Source organism: Rhopalosiphum maidis, chromosome 2 (assembly GCF_003676215.2).
Source record: "Rhopalosiphum maidis isolate BTI-1 chromosome 2, ASM367621v3, whole genome shotgun sequence".
NCBI classification, from domain to species: Eukaryota; Metazoa; Arthropoda; class Insecta; order Hemiptera; family Aphididae; genus Rhopalosiphum; species Rhopalosiphum maidis.
The window spans coordinates 91112188-91124636 of record NC_040878.1 but is presented as its reverse complement, the minus strand read 5'-3'; the positions used below and the strand labels follow the sequence as shown (position 1 = coordinate 91124636).

Genomic DNA, 12449 nt, shown 5'->3' with positions numbered 1-12449 from the left:
ACTTATAATACAATACTTAATAAACTTTAATCAAGCACCATATAAAATACTGAAAACTTTGTATGTATAAAGTACTTTAAATTTAGTAGGCACCAGGTAAAGTATTTTTTATCCCTCTCCAAAATCAACAGAATTCTAGTTATATTTAATATTTAATGAAGAAGTATGATACCTATGTATCTGATACTTCATTAAAATTGTTGATAAAAAAATAAACAAGATAATATAAATAGATCACTTTTAGATTATTCATTGCTGTAGTTAGTGGGTCAAATGTGACCTTAAAACCACAATTTGGAGACTCCTGTTTTAGAAATTTAAAGTTTAAACTATAGACACTTGCAACTTAAATTTTTAAAAATTTAAAGCTAATATTTTTAGGAAGTATTGTTTAATTTTCATTATCTTATTAGTGTATCCGTATTTTAGATTTACACAATTTTCATAATAAATTATAATTCAAATTAATCTGTTTTCAATTTTAAAGTTCACTAATATGATTAATATGTCAAATTCAAATAATAATGATGATGATGACAATAATAATAGCTATAATACAAAGCTATATAACTATTATTATACAAAGTAAATATATTATATTGTTGCAATAAGACAACAAAAATTGTACAGTTTATATAAATATAAATATATAAGTTACAAAAGTTGTTAACTCATATGACACAACTCAAATAATTTTACTATCGTTTATTACTACAAGTTGAAATATCTTATATACCTACTTTTACTTTAATCAACGTAAATAAAAATGTGGCAAAAATATCATTATAATTGTTGATAAAATTGTAAATAGTATTTAAAATAAAACACTTATTCAAAAACCAAAACTCAAAAGTAATAACAAGATACTAAATAATATACAAGTCATAATTTTTACAAACAAAATAATTATTAAGATTAATTTATAAATAATCAGTAATATGTTTAATAATTAACCAAATCAAATACCAAGAATAATATTTAATATAAGGATTTTGACGTTTTGTTTTGAACAAATATAAAAATAAATTATATTTGAAGGAAATTAATATTTAAAAACAAAATATAGTTTTATACAAAAGAACTGTTCAAATTAGTATAAATGATTGATGATTATACAAACTCAAAATAAATCGTTATATTTTAAATACCTAAATCAAATTTAAAAATAACAATATTGGAACAACTTTTACAGAGAGAGCTAAGATTAAAGACTACAAATATTTTAGTTTCGTTCTGCTAAACGAAATCTAGTATATATACTACAGTCATGACTTGTCTTTACTTACATATACTTTTACAACAATCACTCCAGGGAGTCTATGATTATTAAGCTCTACTAACTAGTGACTACTACCGTTTAACAATTATTGTTTATGAACACTTTATAATATTAATAATATGTATGTAATATAGTGAAACATCATTGTAACCACAGTAAACCTTAGCACAGCTCTTTAAATCTTTCCCATAACTATAAACACTTAGCAAACAATAATTATTTTTATGCACGATGTATAATATACAATATCAGGATATATCAGATGTGGAGGTTTGGTTGTGACTTGTGAATCTTACTCATGTGTTGACCTCAACAGTCACTATAATATGTTATAGCAATAATAATATTATTATTACACTGTTATTGGAAAGGCAGAAAAGATATAAGATCGAGCAACTGTTACGTTTAATAATAATTAATTATTGTATACACTTTTTTTCTAATGAACTCGATTCTTTAACATCTTGAGTAATTACATTTTCACATATAATTCATACATTTTCGGATAATTGTATTTTATATTAATGGTCCTAATAATAATAATAGTCTATCGTCTACGTAATTTTACACAGTTGAAAACTAATCAACAGACGAAAATTCAAAATGCTGTAAGATTTATATTTATTTTAATATTAAACAATGATTTAATGTTATAAAAATCTATACCAAGTATCATTAATTATAGAAGTAGGTATAAAATATACCGTTTATTATAAATTAATGCCAGTACTTAATCCTAATGAAAAATAAAAACAGTATTAACACGGTTATACCGCATGAAGTACCATCAATGGTTGGCCTCTTCACTCAAGCCCCCTGCCTGAATTGGTGTAAATAATCGTAACTTAATTTAACTTGTTACTGTTTGTAACTTAGTTACTTTATCCTATATTATTTTGTCTTTTGTCTTTTCTATATTAACTATTAATTCACTTGTGCTTATTGAAAATCATTACTTTACAGATTCTACAGTTGTTTCTAGTTAAAAAAAAAAAAACACGGTTATACCTAAATAGCAAATAATTAACTAACAAAGTAAAATTTAAATTTAAAAAAAATATTATTGGTTTACCCTATTATGTACAGGTTATGTATTAAGTAGTATTAAATACCATAAATATTATAAATTTAAATCATGACGGGATTTGTGAATTCAAAATAATACAAAATACTGCATATTCGTGCAAATATTAGTATGCATTGTTTAGTTTGCATTATTAAACTATTATATAAAAAAAAAAGATAATTATGTAATTTTACACTTTTCAACAAGTAGGAATACGCATGTCAACTTCATGGTTTTTAATATTTTAATAATGTAAATGTAAATTATGATGAGATAAAATAATATTGTAACCAATAATTATTAAATGAACTATGATGATTTATATTACCTAATCAAATTAAATTGATTAAAATTTATATAATTAAATGATTTACACACATGCATAATATTGTAATTTATAAGTATTTATAAATAAAATAACTAAATTACCCATTTAATTTTTAAAATAAGAAACAATATACAACTCTTCAATAGATAATAGTCATAATTTTCGAATAATTATATAAGTTTATAATTATAAATATTTCATAAAATAAAACAAAGTTATTTATTAGTGCGGTTCACTAATAAACATATGCTTGGAGAATAGAACGTTTATAAACTATTTTTTATGATTAAAATAAAGGGAGGTTATTAGGCATTGATGACAGATATTTGAAGAAAAAAAATGTATTGTACCTACCTAGAATGGACGGTGATTAAGAAACATGTACAAAAAATATGTGACTATGAGACTATAACGAGTATATCAGGGAACAGAAAAAAAGTCTAGGGGGAAAAAAAGTACAAATTGGAATATTTTAAATTAAACTTATATAATAAATGTAAAACCACAAATATTTTCTAAAAAATAACCTAGTACATTTATAATAATAATAATAATAATTATTATTAAGAATTAATAGTAGCTAATAAATATATAAAACAAACGTTCAAAAAAAATAATAGCCAAAAATTATATAAAATATTTGTCAGGAAAACTTTATAGATTTCAAAATAAAAAAATTAATAAAATAAAATAAATTATAATGGTTTTAAATCAATATTTTAAGCTATAGCTTTTAAAAAATCTTTAAGTTCTATTTTATTTTCCCCAAAACTAATACATTTATATTAATAATAATAATTAAGAAACAATAATAAAGTGATTATACATATAAGTTTTATTTAAAATATTCTAATTAGTACTTTTTTTCCCCGAGACTTTTTTCCGGAGACTTTTTTTCCTACCATCACGTCTTGTCTTTTTATACTAAAATAAAGGGTTATAAACTTATAAACCATATATTTGTTATTCCCTTATTGATCTTAGAAAATTTTACCTCTAATATTACCTAAAGTATAGTAATGTATTAATTTATCTCTTATTGTTTTGATTCCTTAAATATTTACCATGATATACTGATGGTAGGAACAATATTCTAAGATCAGTAAGGGAATAATAAATATATATGGTTTATAAGTTTATAACCCTTTATTCTAGCATAAAAAGATAAGACGTAAGTAAGTATAATATAAGAATATTATATAACACCATTATAAATGGAATGGAAATGAAAATCTAGAATTAAAAAATTAAAAAAATTACATGATGATATGCTTATATTTCATTTAAAGTTAATTATTAAATACTATAAAAATTAATATAAAATCAATATCCATCAATTTGCAGCCAGTAGCAAAATTATTAATTGGAAAGTCTATTCCAAGTGTAGAATTTTTTATATGCTATGAAATATGAAAAACTATTATATTATAGGATCATCTTGCATCATTTTTCTAATAAATGGTATAATTGAGCTATTATTCCGGTCTTCAATGCAGACTTCTATGCTCTACTTGTAAAGTTGTAAACTAAATTATACGGAAAACAATCAAGGCCACAGATCACTTTTGATTGGTATTCAGTACAAAACAATATAAAATCTTGAGTAAAGCTTTTTACGAAAATTATTTATACCTACGTCATATAATGTCGAATTGCTTAAAAAATTATTAATTTAATAGTTCATTAAATCATGTTTAAGTAACATATAAGCTTACAATTTATGCGTTATGCATTAAATATTCAGTCATATTGTTTATGCAATTCCACCCGGGAATACATTTTGTAATGTATTGGGTTAAATTAATTATTTATTTTAACCTGAGTAATTAATTTTAAAATAGCCTTATTCATATTAATGATTTTATAAAATCCTAGGAAAACTATTAAAGTGTTTAAAAGGTTAACATTGAAAGTATCAAAGAAAATAATATGTCTGTCTTTATTTTTTTAAGAACTTCATTGAGCCTATGCATAAGATAGTTGACACGTTTTCGAGAAACCTTGGAAACCTAGTTTCGGCAGCCAACTTTTTTAATCAATCAATATTCAATACAGACCTTAATTCCTACTTTAACTTTCAGACTGCATGCACCGAGTTATAATGACTGGAAAATATAATCAAAAGGAAACGATTTAAAAAAATAAATAAAACAAAAATATTTTGATTTTATACTAATTATTAAAATAATTTTTCTAAGATATGGAATCTATTCTTACAAAAAAAACTAAGTAATTTTTTTATTCAGATATTTACATAATGCATTTGTATTTGGTAATGATTAATTTAGAAAAAGTATGCTATCTAATACATCGAAGAAAAAGTGTACATAAATACATTAATAAATATCGTAAGGTGTACTTGTAATACAAAATTATAGAATTAATAATTTTAAACGTGACAATAATTATTTATTTTTACTAAATTATTCTAAGGTGAAATATTATAGTTGAACATTATATGCGAGTTCGTGTATTCATAAACGGTATTTTCTTCTGGGAGAAGCTGTAGAAATAATGTTACATATTATGATAAATTAATTCTAATTATTCTAATAAAATAACTCACGGAATTTAAAAAATTCAAAATGTCTCCATATGAAAAACTTTCACATAACTTTTTAACCTATCATCACTACCCTAAGTCTAATGGTTTATATAGGTACTGGTGGTCCTCCTTCCTCGCGTTATTTCATGTTGTTGTTATTCAATTAAGCTACCAAATTTCCTTATTGTATATAATAATATTACAGATTGTAAATATACTTTGTGTAAATAAAAAAAAAACCTATTATCATTATTAATTATGGAAAGCTCTAGTTTTATAATTTAAAATTTTTATTGATGCACTTGAGTTGTTCATCTATAGAGTTTCAATAAAAAGCCATATATTTGAATGATTAATACAATTAAGTATATTTCAGGTAAAATCGAAGGACCTATTTCCAACCTATTATTGTGTGTAAAAAAGAAATGTATTGTTTGGAGGAGGAAACGTCTCAGTTTAGAAAGGGAACGTTCAATACCACTCCATCCATGGTGGGAGGGGGACGTCAACATTTTAAATAAATTCATTATAAATTAGAAATAACTCAGTTATTTAATATTGAAATAATATTTATGTGGACTGTGAACAAGTTTACAACGCATTTGTTTTTATTATGTTTTCATAAACAATAACCTCTGAAGGTTACCATCATTCTCTTACGAGAAGCTAGGGTCAAGAATCTATGAATGTACACAAAAAAAAAAAACGATTGAATTATCAATTATATTAGTATTATACGGATACCCCATATTCTAATGCATAAACACACGCTAAACCATTGGTTTACTCATCAATGCCAATATAGGAGATCTGGAGTAATTCGAAGAATAGCGGTTTCCAAGAGCCAGTGGTTACTAAAATGCGTATCTACACTCAACTGACTAGTTAAACTACTTATACTGTTATACAATATTACTAAAACTGTTAAACCTATTACATTATGAAAGTGTTGTTTCAAGTTAATAACGTAAATACTTTTTTTGGTTTTCACGTCATGCGGTAATTCTCAAAAATAATTATTGTTACCTCTTCCAACCCTTTGGTTTTATAGTATTATAAGTTGTTAATATTTTTTATCTACTGTTGGCCAATCAAGTTCATTGCAATAACGACGGAAGGTCAACGGCCTGCAGTTACTCATCCACAGTACAAATAAAATATCGTCGGTTAGGTTACAACCACTTAATCGGTAATCTAACAGAAAAGGGAATTCCACTTGGAAACTTTACTTTTTGATAATCTATGTTAGAAAATCATAATAATTGGTGTGAAGTATACCTGAATTACAATTTACAAGTGAAAATTGTTCTTAGTGCCATATTAAAAAAGAAGCGCAAGTTAAAAAATGTACTTTCCAATTTTTTCTAACTAATAAAATAATATGATTAAGACATAGAATCGAATAATATATCTTACAGAATCATCGAGATTTACGTATTTATTTACTAAAATGTATTATATATTTATATAGTCTTATCATTTACCAGGGACACAATTTTAATGAAAAAACTGGGGGTGCTGAAACCTCTCTATTATTTTTATAATGTTATCTTATGGTTATAGATATCTATTACTATTAAAATCTCAATTAACATGAAACAATTTTGGGATGCTAGGCAGACCCAAGCCCCGCACAAATTGTACCTATGTCGTTTATGTATGTTTATAGTTATTTATTATATAGTATTATATTTTAATTAAATCATAATTATCATTTATCAATAATAATAATGATAAATATTTTAACACCATATAAGCATATTTAGACTTTTAACTAAAAATGTTAAAATAAGTTATAAATGTTAAATGTGCATATAATTACCTATTACAAATTTACAATTACTTATATCATAATGATTAATATTACATAAATAAGCATAGGTAGAACATTATAGATATTTATTTTTAAGCAAACGACAAATTATTGACACGCTTTAGTTTAAAATGGACATTATTAATTATTATACTTCACAATAATTTCCTTAAAATTAAAATTACTTGCTGATATGTATATAAAAAACATCTACGACGAATAAATCAACAGTGGACGTGAAAGCACTTTCATCAGGTCACAACTGCGTTGAATATCTTGATAAAAACCTGGTCTATACATCTATACTAACTAGTCCCATTAAAATAGACCGAAAACACAGAAATAGTATGCTCTGGATCAAGGTCACGCCAAACGAAAAGAAAAACAAATCTGCACGGAACTTATGTAACACTTGAGTTGTATGGTGGGGACAGGATGCGGATGTCCGGCGAGAAATCTAAGTGTATATTATATACATTAGAATTATAATACAGTTTCCTATTCTCGAGCAATATTCTACAGTTATTGCATTTTGAGCTTCGGCCGTCAGCGATAATAGGAGTGGTTGTCATAGTTTCTTACTGGTGAGTTTATGATCTACTCTTATCGAACCAATTACAATTCGCACGATCATGAACATTTAAAAATAATTTATTGTATATTGTGTAGAATAAAAATAACTTTGTTATTCGAGTTGTTTTTTATCCGTTATATTCTTCCAGCATTACAGTCTCCCAAAAAAACATTAAATAATAAAATTCTATAATTCATATTTTGAGAAAACATATTTTTGGATTTTTGTGCGGGAGGAACAATGTAAACCAGGGAAGTAGGTCAGTAGTTTTAAATTCGGTGGGGCACTTGACGGAGCGCAAAATAAATGACCCCGTGGGCGGTGTGCTCGGCGTTTATCTCGTCTTAGAATTACGTGCACGCCGCCGGTTCTTGCGTTGGAATTTCGTTGATATAAATGTATATATATATATATATATAATCTCATTTAGAAACTGTAAGTACAACCACACGTGTATAAAAATATGCGGCGTCGAAAATCGGACGTCTATAATATAGTTGAATTAGTATACGCCAGGATATACGTATATGCCAGTATATGGACGTACGAACGGAACGGAACGTGACGTACTGTGAGTCTACTTTAATAGTTCCTATGGTAAACACAACAAGTTCGTTGCGATGTATATAATACTATAATATAATATGAAATATGCATTGTGTGCAGTATTATACGTGATGTATATCTTTTGTTTATAATTATTAGTGGTCCAAATTATATTGCTTAAAAAACGAATAAAAAGTGAAATACATATTAAACCAGAGAGGTATTGTAAACTACCTATACCCTATAGTGATAACTGATATCTGATAGCATCATCCAACTATACCTATACTGTATAGGCTATACATAATACATTAACATAACATTAAGCTTCCTAAATAAAAAATTGGCTCTCATTTAAATGATCATGAAAATATGTGTATGAATGTATACATGTATTATATCTATAAAAATACTGTTAAAATATATCATATCAACCATGAATTAAATACATATACACAAGGTGATTTACCAAGTCTACTTTATTTGAAAAATTACAATGGTCGTGATGAGGTACTTGAGAATGGACTATTTGACTGACAAATTATAATATTATTTTATTATCACATATATATTTTAAATCGTGTTATTAATTAGTAATATAGTTTTCAAAAATCTTTGAGATTTTCCTATAATTCTACAAACTCAAATTTTTCAGACAGAAACCTTATGTTTTTTTCTGTAAATTATTGTTTAATAGAAATATCTTTTTTTTTAATTTTAATGTAACTATCTAAATAAAAATTCAAACAAGTGGTTTCCGAGTTATTAAATTTTAAATATGATTATGTGTTTATAGCTTGAACTGAACATTAACAATCAATACAATTGTTCATATTTAAGAAGTAGATTAGAAAAAAATAACTGTCCAAAAATGTATAGAAATAAAGGAAGATTCCGATTTGAAAATCATAAGCTTATATCACCACAATAACATTGTTAGGTGATGTAAAATATCTCAAATATTCGAAAACATTATCTTCAAGTTTATTAAACAATTCCAAAAATTAGGTTTCGAATAACTCCATTATTAAAAAAAGAGGGATGAAAGTTCTCGGAGAATTACCCTGCACATATAAAATGTATTTAAACATAAATTATATTAATTTATATCATGTAAATACGATCATATTCCCAGTCAATGACCGCGGATTCATACATGCGCTATAGACCTGCCTGTTCACTCTCGCTAAAATTTTTTTAGGGATAGCACCTGACCTATTATAGAGCCTATTTATTCGATCGTCGAATTATTTCACTGAATAATTTATAATTTTAATTATTATATAATACACAAGTATTGATACAACTACAATAAAAACAGAGTTTGTCACTTTAATATTATAAACACCAACAAATATATTTATATATGCATATTATATACCTATTGTGTATAAATATACCTACTGTATACTTAAGGAGATGTCATTTTAATTTCAAAATTTCACTGGGCTAAGGTCGTATTATAATAACTACAACAATAAGAAGGGCGCAGATATTCCCGCATTGTGTGAAAGGTACGCATTTGAGTAACTTTTTTAAGATAATGTCAACATATTACAAATTATAATAAATAATCACGTCTTTTACTATACTTACAGTACTTACAAAACGCAATAACATATTATAATCACATAATATACATGTAATATGATATAATATTATAATATTAGGATTAATTACACTGCGTGGGCGTCGGTTTTCCACAGCTTTTAGAAACAGTGATTGGAAAAAATATCGCATGTTCACACTTATGAGTTTATGACATTAAGAAAATGTCGCGAGCCTAAAAGAAAAACACGTTTGGTGAACCACATGAAAAAACATGCAGGTAGGTGAGGCATATAATTAAACAAAAATCGTTTTCGACGCGAAACGTTAATATAATCAAATCAAAATAATACGTAAACAGAATAACTAATTCATCCACCACCCACCTTACTACCTGACTACTGAATATTTTATTAGGATCTTGATCAAGCGCTTGTCGTCCTCGAGACCGACCAATTGGAACAATTATATTACATCGTCAGTACGAATCACGGTTAAGCACACGGGTTTTCCGCAGGTTTTTCCATCGCATATAATACACCAATTAAGTTTTATTATTACAACATTATATTGTATTATTATTTATTCGTATCCATAATTGCGCCACATATTAATACTAATAATTCTATGTGCATCAATATAATACATGGACAAAAAGAGAATGTTCGCTATTCCATAACTACCAATCGATGCCGTCGTTCTAGGTTTCCCCGATGGTGACAACAAATCTTTGTACGACTATATAATATTATAATAGCATGATGGTGTTGTGCGCCACAGTGCAATAACCGTTGCATAAACACAACGCCCAGGAAAGTCTGTCGCTGCGGAACACCCACGAAATGAAGTTATGCTAAAACGATAGAAATGACATCAAAACTCGGGTCAAACTACAGACGCTGTGGTCGGCCATGGTTAACGGGAGAGAGAAGGGGGAGAGGATCGAACACCTATACAAAAAAATTGAACGAGACTCATATAAACTATTTCAATCCTACTCAATTGGGGTTCTACAGTTTGTAGCCAAAAAAAGTTTAGTTGGACTCCCTTTTTGATAAATTTTACACTGATATATCCAGAGCAAGGTAATAATCACCCCAAATCTCTGAAGAGAGAGGGGAATTAAAATTATCAAAAGTTACTTTAAAATATGCAGCTAAAATTATGTAGAAGAAAATATAGTTATGTACCTAACTATATGAAAAAATGCTTACATTTTTCGAATATATTCTTTTTGTGAAATATGTAACGAAATATGCAACGTCAAACTTTTTATTTGATTTTACAAAACAAATTTATATCTTACCTATTATAGTGTTCTATAACCAGTAAATAAAATATGCAAATTCGTAAGTTTCAAACCTTAATAATCAATAATCATAAATATTAGGTGTATTCTTCCGATTTGTATCATTGCAATATTGAGAACAATTTCAAAAATGGAATATAAATTGAGTTCAGAATCAACCCATGGAAGGTTAAATGCTTTTAATTTCAACCTTCTCGACATTTTTCATAAACGTTACAGAAATTGTTCACAATCCTATAAAAATAATAATTACTTGTTGTTTTAAAATTACCTTCACTACTGGCTACTGCCAATTAGATATTGACGACCTATAATTGGAAGAATGGAATAAAAAAACCTTTAAGTCCTGAACCGCGAAATGACTATATACCCGGGCTACTATTTTGATATAACTTTTGAGTGAATAGTTTATTATTATTATTATTATGTACTGTACGCGACATGAACACTCACGTTGTTGTATTGCAGCGATATCCTATTGTATTCGTCCTGATATGCTTTTTTCGCCTTCCGCTTCTCAGCGCATATGCCTGCGATCCGATCCAATGTGTTCTTCTCGACCCGGTCGCATACGGTCCGAATAGCTCGACTGGCTGCATCTAGTTCGTCGAGCAACCGCTTCCAGGCACCAGCCATTAGACTGCTGCCGGGTGTTGCGTCAACTGCACTACCGCCCGCGCCGGAGCCGCCGCCACACTTGAACCCGAGCGCGCAAACGGCACTCAGTGACGCAGCGTACTCACGATCGCACTTGAGCTTGCTGGTCACACACCGGCGCATCACTTCTAGCATGCGGATCTCCGCCTCCTGCCGACCTACCAAGGCTTCGTATTCAGGTTTGCCCTGGGCCGTCGCGTTACCACCGGTGTACCCCATATCGGTCTAGTGTGTGCAGGCCACTGTCCTCCGGCGAATCACGTCATCGTCACCTTCTCCTCTGGCTTGTCTTTGATGCCGACTTGCGAATATTAATGTAAATTAACGTATTATAATCGTTATAATAATATTATTCGTGCAACCGCGCCTAGAAAACGACGTTAATAACGCGTTTGATATAATTACGATCGTACAAAACAATATTATGTCTATATACGCGCGTGGATATTTTTTTATTATATATTTATTTATACGTGAAACGAATGACGCACACCAGAGAACAGTGGACACCACGAGTAATACGACGCACAGAACCTGAACCCGACTGAAGCACTGCCGAGTACCGACTGACTGCCGTTGGCAAACGCGGAATTAACGAGTGTCGTCGACCGTCATTGAGGAGCGAGCTGCAACAAAAATAAACACGGTGCGGATTGTTGCGCCGCCGCCAGTGTTGCCAACCCAATCGCTGCCGTTGCCGCAGCCACCTTGAACGTGTGGACCACGGAGGCGGATGAACGTGTTTTCGTCGACCGACGTCCGAAGGTGTTTGAAATCTGCACCT

General features: G+C 28.3%; 1 protein-coding gene across 4 annotated transcripts in view; it reads right to left on the bottom strand.

The window, feature by feature from the left end:
• LOC113551837 (tyrosine-protein kinase Fer) overlaps positions 1 to 12240 on the bottom strand; it is a 44925-nt gene extending 32685 nt beyond the window's left edge. For 3 of the 4 annotated variants that reach the window (XM_026954359.1, XM_026954360.1, XM_026954361.1), the window contains exon 1: positions 11462 to 12239. In XM_026954359.1, the coding sequence (XP_026810160.1) occupies positions 11462 to 11884 (423 nt within the window). In that variant the 5' untranslated portion in view covers positions 11885 to 12239. Of the gene's footprint in view, positions 1 to 11461 lie in introns of all 4 variants that reach the window. The other variant, XR_003405145.1, reaches the window with a different exon arrangement.
• Between the last annotated feature and the right edge of the window lie 209 nt (positions 12241 to 12449).